The sequence below is a fragment of the Sciurus carolinensis genome, chromosome 16 (assembly GCF_902686445.1).
Source record: "Sciurus carolinensis chromosome 16, mSciCar1.2, whole genome shotgun sequence".
Taxonomy (NCBI): domain Eukaryota; kingdom Metazoa; phylum Chordata; class Mammalia; order Rodentia; family Sciuridae; genus Sciurus; species Sciurus carolinensis.
Window position 1 is genome coordinate 28,411,166 of NC_062228.1, and position 27,270 is coordinate 28,438,435.

The following is a 27,270-nucleotide window of genomic DNA, read 5'->3' on the forward strand; positions in this document are numbered from 1 at the left end:
GGTTTTCACTGTTTTACTGGTTCTGACACGAGCCATGTTTATGATCCGCACTTCCTCCTGTAAAACCCGGGAAAACGGAGCAACCACTCCCCCGGGCTGTTCCATTAAGTGAATTGATACCACCAGGTGTGTTTTGCATTTGTGTGAACCAGTTTGAGTTCGGTGTTTGTGGGCCACAGCCGCGAACGAACTGATATAGGCATTGTTCCAGGGATGGAATCTGTCCCTCACAAAACGAATGGAATGACAGGGGAAATGGTGCCCCAGAGGGTAACTGAGCTGTTACTGGAAAAGGCAAAAACAAGTTGACTTCCACAGTAGATGAGGAACCTGATGAGAAAAGGGGAATGATCTGGGTGGTGGCTCCATTTCAACCTGAGGAAGTGCAGGGAGGGGCCTGTCTGGAACTTTATGGGTGAGGGTGTGGGGAAATGAGTTGTTCCGGGGCCTGAGTCTAGTGGATTGATCGGGAGTGGCTGAGAGTGAAAGAATGGAGATGGCAAACCACTTATCTCTACTGATAAACTCTGCTCGCAGCAGGTGGGGAGCCAGGGTGAGAATCTGTCTGGGCCCTGGGACAGCTGCTCCTCTAAATGTATCCACCATTGAATCTCAGAATCGTCCAACCCTATCAGAGAGCTGTGCAGTCTTGAGTTAGTCACTTAACCTCTCTGGGCTTGTTGCCTCGTCTAAGGGATTAATTCCTGCCCCCATAGGATTATAGTAAGGATTAAATCAGGTATAATGTTCATAGAAAAATATTCTAATAGTAGTAGAGGATCAGCTGGAATCTCTCTTAATGTTACAGAGAACCTGAATAGTAGTGTATTAGACCTACAATGGAAGCTTCCCAGCCTCGGTGGTCTTCAGGTAAGACCTCTTAATACCTTCACTGGCTGCATACCCTTGGGTTCTTTAGTCAGATCCCTGCAGAAAGGGTGTCTGTGCAGGGCCCTCAAGAACCCAAACCAGTAGGCTGGCTATAGTCAAAAAAAAAGATCACTTTAGGTCCACTGAAATCACCTCCAACCTGTCCCATCCACTCCTCACCTGCTTCCCTGTCAACCTACCCGGAAAGGCCTGAAGCCATAGGCTATCAGACAACTGATGCTGGCAGGCACCTCTGAAAAAGATGCAGGACTTAAGTTTCTGTTTGGAAGCAGCTCCAGAATTTCTATAGGAGGAGAGAAGTGACGGGTGCCTGACTGGAAGGAGGAGAAAGCTCACCTACTAACAGCATCTGTGTTTGGGAAGCAAGCATTCTTATCCTGCTGCAGGTTTACTTAGGAGGGATTTTAGGGGGTGGTCGAGGGCCATGCTGCTGTTGGAGAGTCTAGGCTGAGGGTCAAGTTCCTCCTCTAGATCATCCTTTGGCCTTGAACCAATTCCGTTACTTAACAGCTCTAGGACCCCAGGCAAACCACTTCTCTCTGGTTCTAGTTTCATCATCAATACGATCGAACTAGTTAAAATAGTCTCTCCCTCTTTCAGTGGTTGCAAAGGTGAAATGAAATGATGTGTGCAGAGCATACAGGCTGTGCATAAAGCAGGTGGCATCAGTGCTACTCGCTGCTGTTAGTGTGGTGTTAGAACGGGTATCATGGTTAAGGAAGAAACTAAGACTGCGAGAGAAAACAGGCCTGGCACCGACCCGGTCACTAACGGGCCCGCCTGCTGCTTGTGCATCAGAGAGGCTGGGCTCACCCACTCTGAGGTTGGCGCTTGCTATTCATTTTGGCGGCTCTGATCTTTCCAGCACACGTCGTCTCTACCTCGCAGGGAGCAGACTTGCTTTTTTAAAGTTTCGGGGTGCAGCCTGCCTCTCTGGGCTCTGCTAAAACAGACGGCCGACACTGCCACTCAATTGGTGTCTTTATTTATACTGGTTGCCATTTCCCATGGGGAACTGTTGAAGGGAGAGGCAGAGAGGGCTGAGCAGGAAGCCACGGCTTGGTCTGCCTCCATCCGGTGGAGGCTGCGGTGGGCAGGGCATCCTAAATGGAGTGAACGAGGGCAGTGGGGCTACGGTGGGCTGGCATGCATCACGCGGTGACTTCAGACAACCTGAGTCCTTCTGTCCGGAAGTGCAGTAAAGTGGGGAAAGATCACAAGAAAAAAGTGCACACAAAGCAACCTGCCAGTGTAGGGTAGGGAAGGTTCTAAGGCGGCCAGCAGTGAGAAGCCAGGTGTCCAGGGGGGCCACCTGGTGACATCCCTACCCCACTGCCCCATGCCAGGCTGTCAGGCCGCCAGTGCCGAGACAGTCTCTGTTGGCCTTGGGGTGCTGTGAGTCACAGAAGGTTGTGGAGGGAGGGTATCTCTCAGTGTGGCAGCACCAGGGCAGCCCAAAGCTGGGCTGCATGGAGAGCCTCAGAGCATCTCGGGGGTGGCTCTGAGGGGTGGCGAGACATGGGGAGGGACAATTCAGCACCTTTCTTTGGGCAAGGATGGAGGCTTTCTCTGGACTCTTAAATTACCAGGTGAGGGCGAGAAAGCTGATTAGCTACAGAGCTGAAGGCATGGCTCAGGCCCAGTGTTGGAAGGGGCCACCCAGAAGGGCCTACGGGAGCCGGGCCAGGCCAGCTCAGCAGCCCAGCCAGTCCGATTTGATGCTGCCAAACTTCACGCTCTTCAGACTTTGGTTCTCCAGCTTCAGGTAGTAAGCACCCTTGAAGAAGTAGCTGTGACCTGGGACAGAGAAGGAAAAGAGGCTGTGACCACCCCGTCCTGACACTCTGGCACTCCCAGAAGCTTCCTGGTGGCTGGAATGTCTGCCTTGCCCGGGGAAGAAGGTTTTAAGCCAGAGAAAACTCCTCTGGGGCTGGAGGAAGGGAACTGGCTGTGGGAGTAAGGTCTCTTAGTCCCTGTTCGCCCACCTCCAGGATGGGGACAGAGACACCAACCGCTTAGAGCTTGTGATAGGATTGAAGTAGATAAAACGTCATTAGGAATAACAGGACTGCCCCTGGGCACAAGCATCAAACCAAGCACTTCCTATACCTGAAGTGGCCAACCAGGAGGCTTCCGGCCTTCCCAGGCACACAGTTGGCATTTATTTGGCTTACACAAGCTTTTTGTTTTATCTTTAATTTGAAGAAGTTGCCAACACATAAACATCTGGAAATGTCACAGGAAGCTAGACTTTTGGCTTCTTTCTCAAATATCTAGGCTATCGAAGATTAGATTAGATCCCAATTTGCACAGGCCAACAATCCCTGGAAGCTTGAAGCAACTGCCCCTATTACGTACTCTCTGGTCACTTCAGACCTTCTGTCTCTCCTGGTTCACTCCCTACTGTCTCCCCCCGCCCCCCCACTCATTGCTGCTGGGTGGCTCCTCCAGGGCTTCACAGTCTGTCAATCCCCCCTCATATATATGCTCCTACTTACTTTGTTTAAAACCTCAGCACACAGTAGGTGCTCAACAGATATTCAGCTGAAGATAACCCTCAGTCTTGCATCTGACCGTACAGTGCTTTTACTTGCTTACATGAGACCGCTGGTCACTGGAGTTCAGAGCTCTGTGCTTAGCATATGGTAGGACTCAAAAGGATCTTTGTGGAATCGAATTGAAATTGCCTCTCAAAAGCCAAATTGAGCTGCTATAAACATCATCACCCTATGGACATGTATGATAACACGAATGGTATGAATCTACATCGTGCCCAACCACAGAAAAGATGTACCCCATTTGTGTACGATGAATCAAAATGCGGTCTGTAAAAATAATTTTAAAAAAGACTGAATGCACCCTGAACGGACAAATCACAGACAATAATAAAATGCTATTCTTTGAAGAAAAATGAGTCAAATGATATTTTCTAAAAAAATATATGATGATGTTATGTTATAGTAGAATCTTTTATTTCATTTGGACTTTCTCAGTAAAACAAAAAGTATATTCAAAAACAAAAAAGGCCAAACTGGACTTATTTCCAGGGCCCTAGAGAGCTCAGAGGCCTCCTCAGGAATAGGGTTTTCAAATTCGTGATTCTATCCCTTGCTGATGCTGGTTGCGTCTGAGTCAGCAAGGGAGCAAACAGCAGGGTGAAGTTTGTCCTGTCGCCAGCAGAGCATCCTTCTGCTAACAGGAGGCTGCCAGGCCCCACGGGTCCTGGATCCAACCCCAGCGTGAGTCCAGGGCACCAGGCCATGCTGCCTGCCTCCCAAGGCCTCGCCCCGCCTCCACCCTGGCTGGAGGCCCACAGCTGTGAGGGGCCTTTCTCAGCCTTACTGCCTGGAGCCTGGCTGAGGGAACAGGGGTCAGGGGCTGGATGCCTTCCAGCACTGTGCTGAAGGGGGTGGTCTGTTTCCCTGGGGCCCAGCGTGCCTGCCCTGCACAATGAAGGAGTGTGTCTGAGAGGAGCAGCCCTGGCTGGGGGTGGGGAGTCCTAGAAAGCGGACGGAGGCCTGGGTCGCTCACCACTGCCCTGCAGGTCCACGACGGCGTCCAGGTTGTCCGGGATGGCGTTCCAGGCATCTGCGATGAGCTTGGGGAAGCCAGGATCCATTTTCTTCTTTACCTCATTGTACCTGTAAAGAAAGAGACAGACACAGTGGACCAGTGGGCCTCCCTGAAGGCCACCTCCTTCCCCGTGATCTGGTGGGGAGGACCTGGAACGGAGCTCCTGAGTGGGCTGGGAAACCACACCTGGCCCTTCCAAGAGGCAAGACGGAGTGCAAGCGCCTGGAGTCGGGCCGGGGTCTGAATCCCAACACCGCCACTTGCTGATGACCTGGCTTTGCACAAACCCATCAAAGCAATCTGTGGTCGCTGCCAAAGGTGCATGCAAAGTGTCTGTCTGTCCCTGAGTCTAGGACTTGGTAGCTGTTTGGAAATATTAGTCCCTCACAAACTTTGATCCCCACTGCCTTCTAAGGAGCACTGGACCAGGAGCCCACAGAAGGGGTCCCGCCCCCTAATTCTTCACTCTGTAGTTTGAACAAATTGCCACTGCTTCATCTGTCAGGCAGAGATGACGCCCTACGTCCAGAGAGATGATGGTGGCTGGGAGGGTGAGGTTACAATGCAAGGTGGCAAGTGTGAGTCAGGCCTGTCAGTCAAGGGCGGACTGCACGCCACCTCAGTGCCAGCTGCAGCCGTCAGGGTGCATACTCACCCAGGGCCCCGCCTTTAACTCAGGTAAACACCTTGAGCCTTGGCCGGCAGGCTCTTCTCCCTGGCTCTTTTTTAATGTTTGGAAAACTTTTAAATGTTGTCGTCAGTTTGACTTCTTTGTTTCTCCACCCTCTCTCAACCCGCTTATCATACTCTAAATATTTAATAAGCTCCCACTATCTGCCCGTGGATATCTCAGCAATCAAGGTCAAGCTGTCCCTCGAGGAGAAACTTTTCTAGACCCCTCTGTGTTTGAAAACCATCCGGGCAGGAGCCAAGCTGTCCTCTGGGGACCTCTGAGCCGGTTCTTCCCTCCCAAGACCAGCCCCACCACCTCCACTGGGGATTCCAACTTCTCCGAAGTCTTCACCTACCAGGTCCTTCTGACCAGCCCATCACTCCAAGGGCTCCCACCATTCCAGCCGCATCACAGCCCTTACCTCTTGCAAAACCTACTTCTTCATGACCTGGGTTACCAAAATCAAGTTCACTTGCTCAAATCCCAGGATTCCCAGCTGCCTCACCTCCACTGACCCCTCCAATGACATCCCCAGGGTTACGATGCCTCCGAGGAGAGCAGCCCGGGATGGAACTTGCCCTCATTTCTCTCATTCTATCCTCAGCAGATAAGAAGAGCAGAAATCAACCCCATTGTACACATGAGGAAACCAAGGCTCAGAGAAATGAACCCATTTCTTTTTATCCAGGAAGAACGGTGTGGTGGCGTGAGATGTTGGCTTGGAAGGGGGCTCCGTCTCTTCCCTTTTCCTTCTGTGCCCGCCATTTTGGACAGCGTTACTCATGGGCTGGCACACTGCTTGGACAGCCTTCATAGATGTTTCTCCTCTGCAGTGTAGAGCAGGTGTAAGGCTATCTGTGTTCTGGCTTCCCAACACATGTGTCCTCAACCTGCTTGAGCCTCGGGAAGCATAGGGCTGAAAGCAGTACTTAAATAAGAAATCCAGGTGCCACGCGCAGCCTCAGGCCAGGGATGGGCACCAGCCCATGAGGACAGACACCCTCATTTAACTCAAACATGTTCCAGTCACTTTCGCTCAATTGTAAGCTCCAGGAGGACAGGGGGCGAATATTCCCTGAACCTACCTCCCAGCACCTAGCTAAGTGCCTGGCACATAGGAGAGGCTGCATATGTATTTGTGGGCTCAGTGGGAGCTTCGCAGCATTCTGGAAGAGCTTCTCACCTTCTGCCACCCAGGGGCTCTTTCCTTCTTCAGCCAAGGTGTGCCTCTGCAGCCTCAAGCTCATCAGTGACCTCTTCTGGGAGAGATCTGTCCTTTGGAAGCCCAGCCCAGGGCCTCTGAGCAGCCCCTCATCTCTGCCCCACCCACAGCGAGCTCAGGGAGCTACTGCCATGGAGCAGATGGCCTGCCTTGACCCCTGGCTTTAGGAGGTGGGCTTGATATGGAGAAGGACTGGGAGGCAGGTAACTGCCTGGAAACCCAGCCAGGCACTGCCACAGCCTGTGGGCCAGTGGGTGTGCACGCACGCGCACGCTCACACGTGAACAGGTCTGTTCTCATGCATCTATACATACAGTGCATGGCAGGGTGACTGTAAGGTCCTTCTAACACTTGCTGGGAAGGCTGCCTACAGGCCTTCACAATTCTAAGGTTCCTATTTCTGTGATTCTGTGCCTCTCGCCATCTGGGATCCTCAGCTTTGAGACTTGGAGCACCCGTGGAGCTGAGATGCCATTTCTTGTACGTGGGCATGCTGGGGAGTGTCCCAGGGCCTGTGGGCGGGAGGCCCACTCCATGGCTTCCGGGCTGACTGTTTTCCTTTTGAGGCTTGAGATATCAATCAGCTTAGGTTGCTAAGTGTCTTAGCAATGTGTCCAGCGTTCCACCCTGAGGCTGACAGCCTGGGGACATAAGCGGCTTCTAAATCAGGGCAGCTGGGGCAGGGCAGGGGACAGGAACAGCGGACACAGAGGCCTTGGAGGAAGCAGGATTCCTTTGGGGATGGCAGACAGCAAGTCCCTCTGAGTAGCTCCTGGGTAAGACCCAGATGTAGTGACAGTCACAGAAGGAGCATGAGGCACGAGGAGGGAGAGGATGGAAAGTCACCCCAAGATCCCTGGTGCACCAGTCTGGGCTTCCCCACCAATGAAACAACCAGAAGGTTGAGCGGAGGAAGCAGTGGGTGGGAAGAGAGGAGGCACCGTCACACCCTGGCTCTGTATCAGTAGACACAGAGGCAACTGTCCAGCGTATTTAATTTCTTGGGGCCTCAGTTGTTAAGCATGAACAATTATCATCAAACTCCTGAGATCTGGGCTGCCTCTCAGCAACCATTCCAGGACATGGGGCTCTCTGGCTCTTTAGTCCTGATGGTGGCCTCTCAGATCTGGACCATTCTCTTCAAATGACCTGGAGCAGAGAGCCACCTGCTGCCAAACTGCTCCCCTGCCAGTCTGCCCCTGCAGCCACTGGGCCAGCGGTGGACATTCCAGAGAGATCCCGCTGCTTCCAAGAGTTCAGATGTGTACCCTGGCTCCCTGAGTGGCCGCTGCCATCTCTCCAGCTTCCACATCTCCCCTCTGTCACCCCTGCACTATCACTGCCATCTCTTGGGGCTCCACTGCATCAGGGACAATGTAGACCAGTGTCTTCTCTAGGAGACAGAACGCCTGGGTTCAGAGCTCCACCTTCACCACGTGGCAGTGTGGCTCTGAACTAGGTATTTAATCTTTCTGCAAAATTTCCTCATCTGCAAAATGGGAATGGTATCAATCCATATCTTACAGAGCCCTGAGAATGGTGTCAGGCATACCTCCATCTTTATTTTTATTCCCTCCTCCTTCAGTGAGTCACCCGAAGACATAAGGCTCCAGACCAGCTGGCCCAAGGAGAGGCCAGCTACGTAAGCAAGAATTATCCCAGCCACGTATGTGCACAGGATGCCTCACTTTTTGGTGACTTCTCAGAAGGGATGCAGCCCGGGCAGGTTAGAGGCCAGAAAGGGGCATTCGCGGCCCACTGACCTCTGAACTTGACCCAGGAGGCTTGGAGCCGCAGTGTGCTTCTACTGGTCGGCTGTGTGCCAAGCTGCCTGCGGCTTCCCTTACCTCCAGAATCTGTCTCCGGCAAAGATGTAGGTCTTCTTGTTCCTGCTCCAGTTAAAGGCAGCGTCCACTTTCTGGACATCAGGAGGCAATCCCAGGCTGGTTAGCGGCTTGGGGTACCCTCGCTCCAGGGTGCTGGCAGAATACACCCAGTACTCGTTCCCTGGGGGGAAGAGAGTGTGGTGTTGGCTGGTGGTAAGTCCCCCAGGCCATCATCCGTCTGGCAAAGGACCCCACTACAGCCATCCTCAAAGGGCCACAGCTTCCTGCTCGCATCGGGGTTTAGCACTGGCACTGGGTCACAAACAGGAATTTGAAAGTCAATTAGGGAATATAGAGAGTGCCTGGCCAAGATGGTAAGCATGGGAGTGGAGGTGAGGTGGAGCCCGCACAAGTGTCCTGCCTGCCACAGAAAGGCACAGCTCCCTGATTTCCACAAAGCTGCCCTGAGAGCCAGCAGCTGCCCTGGTCAGGACGCATGGTTGCTGTGGAAAGGAGGAGATGGGAGTCGGCTGGGGGGATAACAGGTGCACACAGCCTTGAGGAGCCTCCGGCACTCTAGAAAGTCTTCCCCTCCCTGCGGCCAAGGTAGGGGCCCCTTGGCAGCCCCATCAGAGCCTGTACTGCATCCCCTCCTGGCAGCCTGGTCATCTGTCTTCCTGAGGAGTCTGAGCAAAAGGCAGAAGCTGCATTCCCAGAGCCCAGCCAAACCTGGCACATACTATATGCTCAGTAAAAGTTGAATGAGCCAGGCTTCCCACACTTCAGCCATGTGCACCCGACCTGGAAGATTTTTCTACTTCTAGAGATTCCTTGTACTACTATTTATTTATAATTCTTGCTTTCAGTGAATTCCATTGGAAATCTTTAAAAAATAAATTTCTTAAAAGAACTCTGGGGCTTGTCTAAATATCATGTATTGAATGATTCATTTCTATCCTGGTTTGATACCACCCTCAAAACTAACTACCTCTGTTAAAAAAAAAAAAAGTATAGGCTAAAAATGAAAACTATCAGTTCTTAAAAATTCTAACTCAAGCAACTGCCTGCCAAAGACTCAAGCTCTAGAACGATGTCAGAGACATGCCGGCTCTAAAATGAGATTTCTTCCTTCTTTTGAAAAGGAAGCCCCAGGACTGAGAGAGAATTCAAAGGAAAGGAAAGGTTTCCTATGTGGGTTAAGCCCTTCGAAGCCAGGTGGCAGATGCATCCCATGCTCTGGGAAGTGAGGCTGGGAAAAGGAGTCCTTAAGGAGCAGAGGCCCGCACAGGTGTCCAGGAACGAGGTGTGGGTGGAGGAGTGGGCCTGGGCCATGCAGAAGCCCTGGGCGGCACCAGTGAGGCCACAGGCTGGCGGGACCCTCCACACACCTGCAAAGAATACCGCCTTCTCTTCCTGCGGGGCCTCATACACAGCATCGATCTTTTCCGGGAGCTCAGGCCAGAACGTGGCCACCAGCAGGGGCCCCATGGGCTTGTCACGTGGATTCACGGTCCGCCAAATGAACCTGGGAACAGGAAGAGGGCACATCAGGGGAAACCACACGTCCAGTCACTCTGCAGCTCTAACCACATGTGCCTCCCCAAGCCCACCCAGCAGCTCCCAGCAATGCTCTTATGAGGGGAGGGGGAGACAAGACAAAGAAAGTTGGAGAAGGATGGGGGATTTGGCAGAGTCCCTCTGCAAGACGCTGAGGAGCAGCCCCTTTGCTCCGCACCCCCACTTCTTCCAGGAAGCCTCCTCTGACTACCTCTGTCCACACTCTGTTCTCCTTTTTAGAAGCTTCTCAGAATTATCAATTCTAAGAATCTGGCATAACTGTCTTATCTCTCCAGAGTACCAAACACTTTCTGTGCCTTGTAAATTTTAATCCAATAATAGCCTAGTATGCACACTTGATGGTCTACCCAGCATCTATTATCTATTTCCCTATCATCCTTTCTCTGCAAATTCACATTTATGCTCCATCCTTCACCACCACCACCACCAGTCCCCACTGCCTGTGACCCAGTCCCTATTCTTATTCTAAGAGTAGGTGCTGATTAGTCTCAGCCATCGGTTCTCAGAGTGTGGTCCCCGGACCAGCAGGACCAGCAGCAGAAACATCACCTGTGGATTTTTTAGAAATGCAAATTATTGGGTCCTCCCTGAGATCTCTAGGGCAGGCTCTCTGGACTGGTGGCTGGGAATCTGCATTTCCACAAGCCTGCCAGATGATTTTCATGTACACCAAAGTTTGAGAAGTACAGGTCTAAGCCAATCAGAGTTCGCCATTTCCTGCCAACAGTTACTGATTCAGCAGCTGTCATCTGATTCATGTTGGCACAAGATGGAACAGATACACTTGTATCTTATTATCTCACATCTAGGTGTGTGTGTGTGTGTGTGTGTGTCCGCTGGATTTGGGGTGCCTATTGCTCCACTTGCACGCACAATCTTCTTTTAACCGTGAGAGGACCCAGTCTCGAGACAAAGTTCATGCAAAGAATGGCACTGCATGAAGACCACCAGTCGATGACCCTCTTCTGCTCCTGGAAGCAGCCCTACCCCTGGACGCTGTATCATGTCAAAGCAACCTCTCTCCACTGTTGAAGCCCTCATGATCCGCAAAAGGAGTGAACGATAACTCGGTTACTTGAAGCAAACCATCCTTGTACAGGAAGGTATCACACTTCTCATTTGGCAAATGAAGCTCAGAGAGGTTCTGGCTCTCAAAGCCCAGCTGAATCATCCTACCGCACTCCCCGTGTCTAGCACCAGTTTCTACATATGTTCAGTGCTGCAGTGTTGACTGATGACTTCAATCAGTCCATTAAATCCTCATCAAAGTCCTTTTGAAAGAAAATGTGACGTGACAGGTGAGGGACGGCCCTGGCTGGGCCACTTCTGACATCCACAGGCATGCTCAGGGCTTCCTGAGTGGCAAGTGCTCCAGGCTAGGGGCACTGCGGGAGAGCCGGTTCCGACTCGCCTCTTCCCATCCCCTCAAGGGGGCTGTGTGGTGGCACTGGGACCTGAGGAGGCTCGACTCCTCATTGCATTTTGGACCTCATTTCTCTTTGCCTTCTACTATCTCCCTCCTGGCAAGGTAGGGAGGGCAGGTCATCAGCACCTCAGCACCTGGCCCCGAGCCCGGAGCAGACGAAGCTCTTCACAAGTTCATCTCCCTGTCCCTCCCTGTGTAGGTCAGGAGTTCACATCTCCATGGCGGGGCTTTGCAGCTTTCCCTGTCTCTCCCAGATCCCACGCTGTCACCCTCTCCCCATCCATCAGAATCTTGCTTCCTCCTAAGCCCTGTTTGAAGGCTGGCTCCTCTGGGAAGCTTCCTGGATGGTCCACAAAGGCATTTTGCTAATGCCTCTGCGTTCCTTTCACTCTGCCACATATTACTGTTGCTTTTTTCTGCCCCTGTTTCCCCAACCAGACTGGTGATGCACAGATTTTAATGTGCATCAGGATTATTGGAGGAATTTGTTAAATTGCAGATTCCTGGGGTCCTGCCTTCAGAGATTCCACTCAAAGGGCTTCAGGCAGAAGCCCACATTTAAGAAAAATAGTTTGATAGATATATAATGGTCATTCAATAAATTGCATGTATTTAAAGTATAGAATTTGATAAGTTTGGAATTGTGTTTACCCCTGTGAAGCCATCACGGTAATCAGAACTGTAATATCTTGATCACCTCATGCCCACTGACCCACCCACCTTTCCACCACTGATCACTGATCTGCACTCTATCACTGTGGGTTAGTTTCCATTTTATGGAGTTTGGTATAAATTATATAGTATGTACTCTGGCCTAGCTTTTTTCACTTACATAATCATTTTGAGATTCATCCATACTGCAGTAGACATCACTTCTCATTAATAAATCATTTCTCATTTCTCTCAATTTAATTTCTAAGTAGTAATCCATTGTGTGGATATAGCACAATTTGAGAAACCCACCCATTAAACACGTGATTCTGGTGCAGGAGGCCTATGAACCTCCTTTTGAGGGCACTGGTTGAAACATTAAGCAGGCCTTCTGTCCCCAGTACACTGTCCTTCCTCCCCTGGCTACCAAGGCCTAGCAACATAGTTGGCATAATAGATGCCAAGTAATTATTGGTCAATAGTAATAGCCGATGTGACTGAATACACTTACTCCATATGTCAGGCAATGTTCTAAGCACTAAGACCGTTTAATCTTTATAACTCCCTGTAAGATATGTTGAATATTAGTATCATTTTATAGATGAAGAAACAAAGGTACAAAGAAGATAATTAAGTTGCTATGATCATGGAACCTGCATGTGGTTGATCTATCCTAACCAGAGCTCATCTTCTCGATTACTACTCTATGAATGGACGAACAGATGGATCCATGGACAGAAGGGTCAGGGATGAGAGGTGGCTGGATGGATGGATGAGTGGGTGAATGCATAGATGGATGGGTGCGGGTAAGTATGGATGGATGGACGGATGATGGATAGATAGATGGACCCTCTCATGAGGACCTAGACACTGTGACCCATTGTGGGAAGCCCTCCTTATCTAGCAGAATCAGACGTGGTTGAGGCATGGGACACTGAGGCCCGACTCCCAGGAACTGGCAGCCATGGAGGACTGTCCCAGATCACCAGGGAGTGCGTGGCCCTGTGTGGGAGTGGTTCCCCATCTGGTTCTATGATAGTTTCCATGAGCAAATTGGCTCCCCTAACTCCACCCCACCCTGTTCATCACAGAAGCCCCTCCTGGTTCGGGCCCCTTTACCTGTGTGACTATAAATAAAGGAGAGTCAGGCTCCTCCACGTTGTTAGAGACCAGATGGGGTACGGCCCAATCCGTCACGCCCCCTCTCATTAGAGAAGAGTACTGGCTCTTGTGTGTTTGTTGATTAGATAAGTTTATGGGTAATTAATTGATTTATAGCCAATATCATCCTCCAGCAGTTAACCCTTTTCTCATCCACGCAGGACGTGGCAGAGACCCCAACAATCCATCACCCAGGGGCGTGGGGCATCAGGGGATGCTCAGACCTGAGTCAAGTGCGTGGGGGCCTTTATATGCGGCATGAAGGATCCGGTCTCTCCCCACCACACCCAGAGCAATCCGGCCATTTGAGATGAAGGCCACTCTAGAAGGCCAGTGGTTGCCGGGCTTGTCCATCCAATCCTACCCTCATCCCTGTGCATGGCTGTGTGTGCAACTTGCCATCCGACCTTTAAATAGATGTTGGGTGCAGCCAGGTGATTTGCATCAGGCAGTGAAACATCCTCAGACATGATGTGAGTGGATGCTTCCAATGTCTTGTGTGGTGTGATTTGCCCTCTTTCACCCTGTCACCTGCCATGAGTCGCCACTGGCCCCAGAAGAATGAGTGATGCACAGAACGTGCCTGACCCCCAGCTGCACCTGGATACCTAGACATCCAGTAGGCCCACAGAGTAGAGGGTGCAAAGAAATGCTTGTGCGGCCGGCGACCTAGACATGCATGTTGTGACACAGCACACTGGTCGTCCAGTGAGGCCCCCAGTAAGGAATGGGGACCCAAGAATAATGGGAAGGGGCAGAGGACAAAGGGCAAGAGGGACAAGAAGCAAGCTCCTGCACTCACCGGTCCTTGAAGAAGAAGATCTCGCCACGGATCTGAGCGATGCCATCAAAGACAATGTCCTGTGTGCAGATCTCGGGAGTGACAGGTCCCAGCGTAGGGGTGGGGCCGGTGCCAGTATCAGTGTCCTTGTCAGGGGAGGCCCCTGGGGGTAGGAGGGTACCTGAACTTAGATTCTCCTCAGCTCCAAAGCTTCTCCCCACCAGGCTGGACCCTCAGGCTGCCCATCCAGCCAGCTAAGGTTCAGAAAGAAATGTCCTCTGGCCTTAGTGTTGGCCTGGGACTAAAATGCCTGGACTTGGGGACAGGGGAGTGGAAAGACACGAGAGCCCACGTGCTCTGTCAATGCTTCATCAACATCCCGAGTGGACTCTCTGGGCATCATCATTATGCCCATTCCACAGAGGATGACACAGGGCCCAGGAAGGTCGAGACACAGGGGCCAGGATTTGAAACTAAAGCTCAGATGCTTAAAACAGCCCAGAGCCAGGGCAGTCAGGGGCCTGCTTGTGTGTCCAGTGCTGGGGCTGTGGCACTTCTTCAAGGGTCGTCCCTTTACTCCTCATGATAAGCAGCCACATGGGAGGACAGAGTCCAGAGAGGTTAAAGACTTGCTCACCCTCTTGCAGCTGGTCAGCGGCAGAGGCAGCGCTGGAACCCGGCACCTCTGGGTCCAGATCTCGGGGTCCTTCCCAAGTTGGATGTACCCCAGGATCCCTCCCAAGCACCACTTTCACAACTGTGGCCGGGTCCAGGTGCCACCAGGACCACTATATTTTAAATTCTTTTTATAAGAAATGAAGGGACTTTTTAAACGCTAGCTTTGCTGTGCGCACTGACAATAAAAATGAATCAATGATATCGGGGACTTGTGTTAGGCTTCTGTTAAATAAAAGCATATTAAGAAGTCTAGAAACGTCCGCTCCTGCATCATTAGGGTCTCTCCATTCAAGGAAAAACTCACAACAGGTGGCCAACAAACCCTCCTGGACTCTAAACCCCACCAGGTTGCTTAAACTTGAGTGACCTTGGGCCCAAAAGGTTACCTTTCTCGAGATCTCAGCTTACTTACTTAGAACACGGAAAGCCCTAGAAATAGGGAGTCAAGAGGCGTAGATGCAGGTGCAACCCATGCATCACTGGACAGTGCTGCTCTGACCCACCTCAGCACCACAGGTGGCCACTCCTGCCTCTGTCACCAACAGTCCTGGCCAGACGGGGCCTTGCTGCTTCTCACACCCTGGGCTCCCTCCCAGATCACACGACTCCCCGGGTCCCCCTACTGGAGCGTTACCGTAGAGTTCTTGAATGCCCTTGATGTCGTCATGGGACAGGCGGAAGTTCTTGGTGTAAGTGTAAATGGGGGCCATCAGGGCCCCGGGGTCCTGGGAGTGCTCCAGCCCCATGGCGTGGCCGAACTCGTGAGCCGCCACGAGGAACAGGCTGTACCCTGAGGGCCGAGGGAGGAAAAACAAGGAGAGAGGAGCCTGGGATCAGACCTGGCCCCAGGCAGAGAGCCTTCCCCAGTCGGCCCCACCCCGGAAGCCTGGAAGCGCACGTCCTGACTTCTTGTCCTCAGAATGCCTCTTGCTTTCTAGCAGGGTCAGCCAAAGTCCCCTCGGCCCCTTCCAGAGTGGGCTGCACGTGCCATGCAGGAGGGAGGCACGAAGCATCTGCAACTCCTTTGTTAAAATTCAAAGTCCCATTTGTTAAAAATCGTGCTTCCTGTCTCTTTGTGTCTCTATAAAGATGAGGGTCAAAACCTGCTCCTCAGGGTCCCCAGAGAGAGAGGAGAGTGGGGAGGGCTGGCCCCGGCTCTCCCCAGGGAAAGCAGAGAGATCCATTTGCACCGGGCCAGGCTCGGCAGACACAGCCCACGCAATGATGTCCCCCAGAAAGATGTTCAGGTCTTGACCCCAGGAACCAGGAAGGTGCCCTCATTTAGAAATGGGGTCTTTGCAATCAGGGTCACATGGAAGGAAGATGGACGTTTACGGTGATCAGACACCGGAGCCATGGCCCTCATCCTAAGGGGCCCGTGGCACAACGAGAAGAGAGATGGAGACAAGCACAGACCTCAGGGGAGAAGGCCATGAAATCACAGGCAGAGAACAGAGTGGTGCAGCCTTCAGAGGGGACACGGCCCCACTGGCACCTTGGTTTTAGACTTGCAGCCTTCCAGAAGCATGAAAAAACCCACTCATGGGATGAAGCGGCCGGCGTATGGCACTCTGTCAAGGCGGCCCAAGGAAACAAATTCAAAGTCACAGTCCAGGCAGACGGAGAGGCCCACCTTCAGGTAGAAGCCCGGTGCACAGCAGGCAAAGCCAGACACGTCTTTGCCAGGAACTTGGCAGGGGATAAGAAAAGGCCTTTGGCCAGCCTCTGGCACTGGCCAAGCTCCCTCTCATGGTGACTGGACATAAGAAGACAGGCTGGCTGGACTCCAGCAGGCCCTGGACCAGCCCTCTCACCTGGTCCTCGCGGGCTCTGCAACCCAGCGTGGCCACAGTGCCCAACCACACTGTTCTACTGTAAGGCCACAGGCTGCTGCTGGTCACTCGCTCACCCCAGCCTGAGTCCTGGAGGGTGGAGTTGTCCCAGCTGGCTGTGTCCCCAGCACAGATGGAGACCCCCATCCACAACCTGGCAAAGGACAGCTGATGGGTCAGGGATGGTCTGGTGGCTCGGGGGTGGGACTCCTTTTCCCTGCTGTCTGCTGCCCGCCCAGCTCCCGGAGGCCTCTCCTGTCGGAGTGGGGATGTGTCTAGAACAATGGCTCCTCTGGGTAGAGCGAGCTGTGCCCTGAACTCACACACGCTTCCGTCCCCTTGGCCCTGCCTAGATGGGGGCTGGGGTGCAGGCAAGGTCTGTGACCGAGGCCAGCGGGGTGCGTGGGCCTGTGTGGAGGTCGTGTCTGCCGAGCTGGGTGAGGCAAAGCAGGAGCTTGGCTTCAGGGGGGCTGGGCGGGGTCTCAGCCCTGGGGTGCAGCCTGGGTAACCGTGTCCCTTGCCAGGGCGGGTGGGAGTCTGGGGCAGGGTCGATGCTGGAGGTGAGCGTGGCCGGGGCGTGGAGGGACTGTCCAGCAGCGCAGTGACAGGGCCTCGTACCTTGGTCGGGGCAGAAACCCCACTTGCGGTCATCGTCGTAGTTGGCGGAGGTGGCGCACCACATCTTCCCGTCACTGCGGCCGGCGCTGGTGCAGCTCTCATACTTGTTGCCCAGGAAGGTGAAGGGGAAGACACAGGGGGCGCCTTCTGAATTCCCGCCAATGGTGGACATGGCTGTGGGGCGAGGCGCACAGGTCAAGGTCCCAGGGAGAGGATGGCCTGCCGCCAAGATCTGCGGGTCACACTGAGACCCGCCGGGCACAGCAGCAGGTGCCCCACAACCCCCCCGCCAGTCACACCGGGTGCCGTGGGGACCTCATGCTGCCGCCTGGGGACAGATGCATGGGGAGACTGAGGCTTGGAGAGACGAAGAAACTGGCAAGGGCAGGTACCGGCCCCAGCGTCAGGGCTGAGGCCCAAACCCAGGCTGCCAGACTCCCAAGGCTGTGGGCACAGGGGCAAGATACCCGGAGGCTGGGCAGAATCGACGGTCCCACACACGCAACCCGAGCGACCCCACAGGCAGAGCCCAGCAGAGACCAACATCCGGGTCCAGGGCAAACGGCAGGCTCGCTGAAGAGGGGCCGGAGGAGGGTGGGATGGAGAGAGGGCGTCCGTGGCGGGAAGGAGAACAAGGAGAAGCAGCTGGGAGAGCCCAGGGGACAGAGGCAGAAAGAAACAGCCAGCAGTGAGGCTGAGGGACAAGGGCGGGCCAGCAGGGAGGGTCCTGGGCAGGCCTGACATTGGGTGTCCCCAGCTGGGCTGACGCAGCCATCCGCGCTCGTGCGGGCTGCCTTCTGTGGCTGGCACCCCATCCCGGGCAAAGAGGCTGGGGCGGCCGGTGGGTTTTTGAGCAGGTAACAGGGTGCCGGCCCGCGGGCAGCGGGAGGAGGACACCCACCGGTCTCGGGGCAGAAGCCGTACTTCTTGTCGCGGTCGTAGTCCTCAGTGGTGCCGCACCAGCGGTAGCCGTCCGTGCGGCCCTCAGTGGTGCAGCTGTTGTAGGAGGTGCCCTGGAAGCGGAAGGGGAACTTGCAGGGCTGTCCGTCGGCGTTGCCGCCCATGGTGAACAGGGCTGGAGAGGAGGAGAGAGCGGTGACTGAGAGAGAGCCGACCTCCGCTGGCCAGTAAAGAGCTGCTTCTCCGAGCTCCTGGAGAGGACCCCTGCCTCCCAGGCCCACCTCGTCGCAGTCCTGGGACCTCGTGGACACCAGCCACGAAATGCGTGGCACTCAGTAGGGCCTCCAGGACCCTACCCCAGCCCAGGTCACCATCCACTCTGCCTGGTCAGCACTCACACCATGTGGACTGCTAACTATGTCACCCCCAGTGGGCATGTCCATACGAGTCTCTCCATCTGGTAGACAGGGAAACTGAGGCTCAGACAAAGTTTGGTTCCGGAAGAATTCATGGTCACATGACTGACGACTGTAACTGACAACTACCAAACACACTCCCCTCCATCTCTCCCACACGCCGTCACATGCCTGGGTGGCCACGTGTGAGCACAAAGAGAAGGCTTCACCTCCTTTCAACCCGAGGCCCTTTCCTGGCCAGTCCTCCTGTGGTCCCTGCAGGAGGGAGAGGAGGGGACGGGAAGGAGGGTGTTCTGTGTCCTCCATGCTCCTACTCTGACCTCCGCAGGACAGGTCACGCCTGGAGAGTCGGGAATTCAGGTGGAATTCAGGATGTGGCCTCTCTCAGGTTCTCCTCCAGCTTCCCCGTCCCCTCCTCTATCCCAAAGCTACAAAATGGTGTGTCTCTGGAATTGCCAACGAGCAAAACCACAAGTGTGTAACAAGGACCATCTGTGCACAACGGCGCCAGAGGTGACCTCACCAGCCCCAGTTAACTCCAGCATGGCCAGGAAGGAGTGTGGCCCTGGCCTCCCACCGCTGGACTCAGGGCCCTGTCCTCACTGTTCCACTCTCCCCTGAACAGGAGACTTGTCCCATAAAGCCGGGAACAATGGGGACCCAAGGAAGAGGCCAAAACTGAGTCCAGAGACTTTGGTGGCCTCAGAGTGGAAAGGTGAAGTGTTAATTTCAATGAAGTCCAGCCCCGGGCCTCTGCCACCCAGAAAGCCCCTGTCTCTGTTCAGATCCACCCTCCTGCGTCCAGTCCCCAAGCAGGGGGTGGGAAGCAGACACTGACTCAGCAGTCAGGAGGGCCTGAGTAACAGGAACCCCAAACACGCGTGTGGTGCAGGCTTGCACCTGGCCGTGGACCAAGTAAACAGCTCATGTCCAAGGCAGGGAAAAACCCTTCCAAACTTATGGAATACAGCTGCTGCTTCTCCTCTCAGGGCATCCTTTTCCAATTAGAACAGCTGACTCACAGAGGGGTTAATGCCACCTGAATCCCCACTAGGAAATGCAAGATACAGAAAATATTTTATTTAAAAATTTCTGACTTCTTATGGTCAATGGCTTGAAATCTGAATGCACAGTTTAGCTTTGGTAATAAAGTGTAAGCAGGAAGATGATTAGCAAGCTATTTGTTTCTTTCCTGCTGTCAAGATGGTCAGTGTCTGGTGTTAAGTCACAATGGGGACAGAGACACTCATGGACATGTATAATTCTAGCCCAAAATGATGAAGAGACTTTAATCTGTAAGAACTGGAGATTCTTTATCAGCTGGAGAAGAAGGTAGCACTTAGAAACATTTTCGGATTTTTCTCCCATTTTCCCCAAATCTTCTGGGTTTTTGATCACAAGAATCAAGTACGATGACTTGATTGAATATGAACTACTATAGACTTTGTGTAATTTATGATCGTACAGTGTGTCCAGGATGGTTTTAGAAAGGATTGAGTCAATAAATATCCTTATCCCTTTTTAACCCTGCTCCTCCTAGATGGTTTCAAAAATCTCTGAAAACATTTCAAATACTGACAAAAACACACACAAAAATATCCAGTCAAGCCTAATGTCTTCATCAAGACAGAGACGTAGATGCAAGCTAGACAACCTGATGAACAGGAAGAGAGTCCACAAGAGACAGAGAGCATCTCCCCTATGACTACACACACACGGGAATGTGTGGCATGCGCTCACCAGCAGGACCTGTGCAGGAACAGTGGTTGACTGTCCCAGGGCCGCAGTCCCCAGCCATGTCAGGTTCCAGCTCTGTCTGAGTCCGGCCTCCCATCCCACCGAGACCAACCCCAAGCTTCTTCTCATACCCTTAACCCTCAGTCCTGACTGGAGTGTAGAGAGGGGTCCTGCTGAGAACCACCGGGCATTTAAATAGTCCGAGGTTGGCTCTCACATATGTCAGAAAAAATAATCAACACGTTAAACCTGCGACTTCACAAACGTCACTGCTAACGGTGGCTTTTAAAAAGCCGGACTGATCTCACCCAACTATTAAGCAAACAGAGTTGTAGCCACATCACATTTCAGCCAACATTGGATCCCACATGCAACAGTGGTCTGCGAGGTCACACCTCCTGGTGACACTGTCGCCATCTCAGCCCGGGGAGGTACCGCTGACCACGATCACACAGCTCGGAGCCTCTTAGAACGTGTCCCCACCATTACAAGATGCCAGGCTATGATGATACAGGGGAGGGACCAGATGGCCTGGCCTGGGGGTGCCGGGGGACGCTGGTGGCCTGGCCCGTGGCGCCTGGAGGGCTGGGCATAGCAGGGAGCCCCAAAGGCTGGAGCGTGGGGGTGCTCACCTTCGTGGGGGCAGAAGCCGTACTTGCCGTCCTTCTCGAAGTTGTAGGTGGTGGAGCACCAGAGGAAGCCGTCGCTGCGGCCGGCGTCCGTGCAGCTGCTGTACTCCCGGCCGTTGAACAGGAAGGGGAACTTGCAGTACTCGCCGTCCGCGTTCCCGTACTTCACACGGACCACTGGGGGCGACAGGGAACAGGAAGGGTGGGGCTCGACCTCTCCTGCGTGTCCTTTGGAGACCAGGCCTCCGAGTCACCGGGGGGTGGCTTCCCTTCCCTGGCCTCAGCCGGGTCCCACTGGAGCAGAGGGAAAGACTCTGGGTTGCTAGGGAAGCCGTGGCCCTGTTGCTAGGCGACAGGGCAGCGTGCAGGGAAGTCATCTCACCTTGCCCTTCTCCCAGCGTCCACAGCTCATCGTCGTCAAAGTGGGAGTCTCCGCCAACCCCCACGCCCGGGGCAAAGGCGTGAGCCAGGAGCCCGTCCTTGCCATCGAAGGGGTACCCATCTCCGTGCTCTGGAACACACATGGGGCTCAGTTTCCCGTTGCCACCGCTGCACCCGAAGCCCATCCCTGTCCATGCTGGCAGTCCTTGACCCGCCTGGCATTGTCCCCTTCCCCTGACCCATCGGAGTGACCCAAGGACGCTGAACACAGGGAGTGAACAGAGACCCTGTGACCTGGCTGTCGCCGTCCCACGGCCTACACACGCCCTCCCGGGCACGCTAATCCCAAGGCCACAGCCCCTATCCACGTACCTACAAAGCCACTCCCTGTCCCCACCACTTCCTCTCATCGTCCCCAGGGTCCACCCACCTGTCCACACAGCCCGCTTAACTGTATCCCCACCTTCAGGTCACATCATGACCCACGTCCACCATGCCCGCCCTCGGGCCTACCCTGCTGCCAAGGTCCAGCCCTCCCACCCCCGTCGACCCTGCTCTGTGCCTGTCCCTGACCCCATGACTGCGCCTCTCTGTGCCACACCACCTACCTTCACGTCTGTGCAACCCCCAGGGCCCACACCTCCCGCTCCAGGGAGGCCTCGACCCCACTGTCCTGCTAACCCCCATGTCTACACTGCTCCATCTGATACACTCTTGTAGCTCAGCTCCCTACAGAGCCACCTGCCAGGATGGCCACTCACCTCAGGGCCACAGAGCACTTGAAAGGGGCCCCTTGTGGCCAAGAAACTGAGTTTTAATTTTAAAAAATGTCTTTGCTAATTTAAGTTTAAACAGTCACATGCAGTCGGTGCAGCCCTCTGGACCTACGGTAGCCACGCAGGGCTTCCCCTGGATCCGGGGTTCACAGGGCAGCGCGCCCCGCCCTCCCATCTGTGTGGCGCCGGTGTCTGCGCCCCGCCGTGAGACCACCTCGGTGTCTCCACCTGCTACTCCGCACCTGAGTGACCCCGTGACCCCAGGCCTCCCCGACATCCACGCGGCCCCTTGCCTCCACCAGCCCCTCTTCTGCCTACCCCAGCGGCCGAAGTTGATCATGATGTCAGCCTCTCCGTCATGGATGCGAGAGAACCGGAGCGGGGTCACGTCACTCCAGACCTGGAAGGCGCGCGCGAAGGCATCGTCCACCGTCTCCGGGTCCAGATCAGGAGTGTACCCGATGATCCTGGGGGGTGGGCAGGCGGGTGAGTGTGCAGGCAGGTGTGCGAGGGTGTGCGGTGTGCTCACGGGAGCACACAAGGCGTGTGTCCCTGAGCATGTGAGCGCGTGCGCGAGCACAGGGAGTACGCGAGTGTGTGCGTGTGAGTGTGTGTGCCGGTGTTGGAGTGTGTGAGCCTGGAGGTCCCAGGGAAGCGACAAGCCCTCATCCCCAGGCCGGGTCTCAGGAGCCTCATCGCTCACTTCTGTCAGGGCGAAGGCAGGGACAAGGACATAAAAGTGCACTAGGGGACACAGAATAGAGATCCCGCCCTTCCAATCCAGCACCATCCTAGGCGGAGAGCTCTTAGCACAATTAGCGACCAGTTATAACTCTACCGTATAAAGCCAGTTCACAGCCCACCACGGGGCTCCCTCCAAGAGCTGTGTGATCTCAGGCACATTTCTTAACTTCTCTGTGTTTTCTTTTTTTCCTTTGGGACAAAGCAGTCTGGCTCCAGAGCCCACAATGGAACACAACCTTGCTGCCCCAGTGCCCCATTCAGTAACAGTAATGACAAAGGCTGGCCACACCCTGGCCACAGGTCGAGCACTAGAAAACCTTTATTTAAAGGCCATCCAGCTCAGTTCCACAGACAACCCCACGACGAAGGGTTTTATTGATCCATTCTACAGATGGGGAAGCCAACATTCCGAGTCTCCAACCGGCACGCCCTGGTTGGCGAGTGTGTGACCCAAGCTGAGTCCATCTGACTGCATTTACCAAGAGCCTTGTATGCCATGCCCCGAGATGGTCAGTCCTGACTCAAGGGACCTCGTGGGTCCCCCAGCAATAGGAGCCAGGCCCCAGGGCACCGTGTCCCTCAGCCCACTGACCCTGCCTCCCCCAGCCCAGCCCCGGCACCTGTAGGTGATCTGGTTCTTGTCCCATTTGGGCTTCCGGGGGAAGAAGTTGTAGTTGGCCACGTCCGGGTTGCCGCAGCGCGGCTTCCGCATGGTCTCGATGGTGCTCTGGTCCAGCTCGCCCGTCTCTGGCAGCCCAAAGAACTTCTGCATCTTCTTAAGGGTGTCCTTGAGCACAAACAGGTTGCAGCTGTCCTTGGGGCAGCCGTAGAAGGTGTTCAGGTATTGCTGGAAGAAAGGAAGAGTCAGGGGAAGAAGTCATGTTAGGATAGGTAGCACACACAGAATAGAGATCCCGCCCTTCCAATCCAGCACCATCCTAGGCGGAGAGCTCTTAGCACAATTAGCGACCAGTTATAACTCTACCGTATATTCTCAGTAGGGTTCTGATTGAATAAAAAATGATTCATGTACCAAATTAGATATTATACAGGTATAAATATAAGTAAATATTATCTACTGTGCTGTGATTGCTAAAACGTGTTAAGTAAAAGTGATAACAGCAAAGGAGGAAAATGTTGTAGTTGTAGAACAACTACAGACAGTTGTTCTAGTTAGAATTTCAATAAACAACTGTGAGATTGCTTATTCCTTCACAGCCTCACCAACTGGATATGTCATCTACTCTTAATCTGAGATTAAATTGCTCTCTTTCTCTCTCAAGGTAGAACTTTAAGTTACTGACTTTTTAGAAAGCGGGCCATGGTGACCAGCCTCCAGTGCCAAACCAGAGCTGTCACTCACTGTAGAGTGGCATAACAGCTGTAGAAAGCACAGTCCCACTTCTGGTGCTGGGAGCTTACTACATGTTCTAGCACTGACGTCAGTATATAGTAACACATTTAATGCTTACGATAACTGCAGATACTATGATCTTCAGCACAGAGAGGGAAAGAATAAGGCACAGAGAAGTTAAGAAACGTGCCTATGATCACACGGCTCATAAATGGCAGATCTGGATTCAGGACCAAGCAATCTGACTCCAGAGCCACAGTGGAACAAAACCTTCCAGCACCCATCTTTTGCCTCCATCATCTCAGTTAGCCACCTAACAGTTGGGGACTTAGGGATCATTTTCCTCCCTTTTCCTCACAAAGAGTTTCAAGGGGTTATGTGTTTGAGCTCTGGAAGCAGACAGAACCTGAGTTCAAATCCTGGATCTGCCATTTTCAAAAATAAAACGGTCCTCTTCTTCAATGGCTCTTGCCCAAATGAAACCCCAAACCAAACAGGTTCAGGGACCAACCAATTCATCTATTAAATAAATGCCTGTGGGTATCTACCACGTGGCCCCTGCACTACTGCTGGGGACACGCAGATAAACAAGATGGGCATTTCCAGTCTCTAAAGTTTAAATCCCAGTGCAGGGTGGGGGGTGGTGGCGGGTGATGGATCACACACAAATAAATGTGAAATCGATTAAGTGCTAAGGGATGTGTTGGGCTGGTGCAAGGAGCCAGAGGATCTTATGACAGAGGCTCTGACCTCATTGTGGGATTGTGGGTAGTTGGGAAATGGGAAGAGAGTGTAACAACCCCCATCACGTAATAGTAACCACGGCTGCTGCTTCCTGAGCGCTTCCCAAGAGCCAGGTTCCTTATCAGTGTCGACATGACTTCTTTAACCCCAAGACAAATACCATGAGTTTGCAGGTGAAGAAACAGACTCTCGAGGTTAAATCAGCTGCTCAAGATTACCCAGCCAGTTGGTTAATGCACTCCTTGATTTGAAGCCAGGTAGTCTAAACCCAGAGTCTCTTTTTTTTTTTTTTTTTTTTAACATGGACATACAATGTATTTATTAAACAGCAGCATACTTTTTACCCACTTTGCTGTTATCACTTTTACTTAACACGTTTTAGCAATCACAGCACAGTAGATAATATTTACTTATATTTATACCTGTATAATATCTAATTTGGTACATGAATCATTTTTTATTCAATCAGAACCCTACTGAGAAATATTTGGCATGTTTCTGTCTTCTGCTAATACGAATGGTGCTGATATGAATACGGTCTGTGCACGTGTCATTTTGTATTTTAGTCGATCTATTTTGGGGATATTCTACTCCTACGAATAGGCTTTCCTATACCAAAGAGTAAGTATTTAATTTAGATGGATATTTAAAACTAACTACTACAGACAGTTGTTCTAGTTAGAATTTCAATAAACAACTGTGAGATTGCTTATTCCTTCACAGCCTCACCAACTGGATATGTCATCTACTCTTAAACTGAGATTAAATTGCTCTCTTTCTCTCTCAAGGTAGAACTTTAAGTTACTGACTTTTTAGAAAGCTTTCTTTTCTAATATAAGCACTAGAGTCCCTCTTCTTAAGCACCCACTGCACTGCTCTGGGCTACACAGACGTCCACTTGCTGCGGAAGGGGTGAGGACGCAGGTGCCACCGTCTCGCTCCAGAGTTCCACTCTCACGGCTAAACCAATGGGCACATCACGAGGCCAGCCTCGAAAAAAGCAGACCCCTAAATATTTCCACCGGCCCAGGGGACAGGTGGTGTGCGTGGTGTGTGCGGAGGGCTGGAGTCACATCTGATGGCGTCCGCGGGGTGGTGGTGGTGGTGGGGGCATTGGATTCCAGTTCTGCAGACTGGGAGAGAGGCTGGCTGGAGGGTGAGGGATCTGGAGGGTGACTGAGGCAAGAGGGGGACAGACAGTGGGCCACAGCCCGCGGTGCTTTCAGGCTGAGGGGAGACGCTTTCCTGCTGCCTGGCTTATGCATGGCTGCGGCCAGGATGCCCGTGAGCCAAGAGCGCGCGCGCGTTCACAAAACATCGGAGCCGCGGCGGGAGCTCCTCCAGGACCCAGGGCTCGCTGGCCGCTCTCCGACCCCAGCAGGGCTCAGCCCGCCCCCGCCCCACGCGCCCGGGCGCTGCAGCTCCTGCCACCCCTCCCCGCCACCCCGCCCGCCGCCCGCCGGTACTGTCCGCTCCTTCGGTCTTCTGACCCTTGGAGAAGTTCGAGGAAACTTTCCGAGGTTCAACCCTTGACCTTCCTCGCCAACTTGTCCTGCAAGCCAGGCGAAAAAGGTGTGCCCTGTTTCCCCCACTGCCCCAATTATGTGCCAAGCGGTTTCCTGGAGCCAAGGCGGTCCCTAAGATCCCTCTCCAGAAGTGTGCCAAAGTTCCCAGAAGTCTGCTAACCCCGTTCTGGTCATCCTCATATATGCAAAAGTTTATCCAAATGATCTGCCCAAGAACCACCTTCCCAAAGTGCCCCATTTACAAAAGGGACCTCTTAAGCTGTTTGCCAAAGTTCTACCAAGACGCTTGCCAAGGCTCCGATGACCGTCCTCCAGATGTGTCCAAAAGTAGTGTAGGAAGCCTGCCCCCCTTGCCCGATCCCCAGATACCAGACAAAGTACTCATTATTTGCAAAAAGAGCCCTTTCCAAACGTCGCTCAAAGCACCCACCCGTCTCCCCCTCGTCCCTCCGCCTTGATGTTTTCCTCGCCCCTGCAACCCCCGCATGTGTCCTGAGGTTGCCAAGCTGCTTAACTGGGGCCGCCTCCACTTACAAAGCTCCCCACCGTTTACGAAAACGGTCCCTCTGCATCCGCTTGCCAAAGACCTCCTGGCAGTTTACCGGGGCCCTCCCCCACGCTGCGTGACCACCACGGCCGACGCGAGGCCCCGTCCTTTGCCTCCGAAGTTTGTCTAAACTTGGCTCGTTGAGGCCAGCGCAGCAACTCACCACCGCCAACTCTTTGTCCGTTTTGGGGGCGACATCGCCGGGGAACTTGATGATGGGAGACGGCGCGGCGGCGGCGCGGCCCAGCAGGCAGCCTAGGACGCAGAGGGCCCGCAGCGGGCGGGCGAGCGCGCCCCAGGCCACTTGCGCCGGCATCGTTGCGCTCCCGGGCCCCACGCGTTGCCCGGGGGTCGCTGGCTCCGTGCGTGTGGCCGCGTCGCCGCTTGGCCTGGAGCTTGCACTGCAGCTCAGTCCTGGGATCCGGGGGCTCGCGGACTGGGTCACCTCGGCTTCGCGTGGCTCAGCTGCTCATGGTCCCTGCGCCCCAGCCGCGCCGCAGCCCTTTTGTATCTTTAAAGCCCCAGAGGCGCAGCCTCCAGCCGCCGCCGGAGGGAAGTCTGGGTGCAGCGGAAACAAGGGCGGGCAGCGGCCAGATGTGGCCGGCT

The 27,270-nt window shown here is 53.7% G+C and overlaps 1 protein-coding gene across 1 annotated transcript; it reads right to left on the bottom strand.

Annotated features, from left to right (window-relative positions):
• Window positions 1-1,854: 1,854 nt before the first annotated feature.
• Window positions 1,855-27,251, bottom strand: Mmp2 (matrix metallopeptidase 2). The gene is made up of 13 exons (XM_047529425.1): window positions 26,828-27,251; window positions 23,114-23,340; window positions 22,068-22,216; window positions 20,975-21,103; window positions 20,596-20,769; window positions 17,812-17,985; window positions 16,911-17,084; window positions 15,095-15,250; window positions 13,804-13,945; window positions 9,574-9,710; window positions 8,207-8,366; window positions 4,423-4,532; window positions 1,855-2,688 (listed from the first exon to the last, which is right to left on the bottom strand). Exons 1-13 carry the CDS (start codon window positions 26,978-26,980, stop codon window positions 2,585-2,587), a joined length of 1,989 nt encoding a protein of 662 aa, XP_047385381.1. The 5' UTR covers window positions 26,981-27,251; the 3' UTR covers window positions 1,855-2,584.
• Window positions 27,252-27,270: the final 19 nt, after the last annotated feature.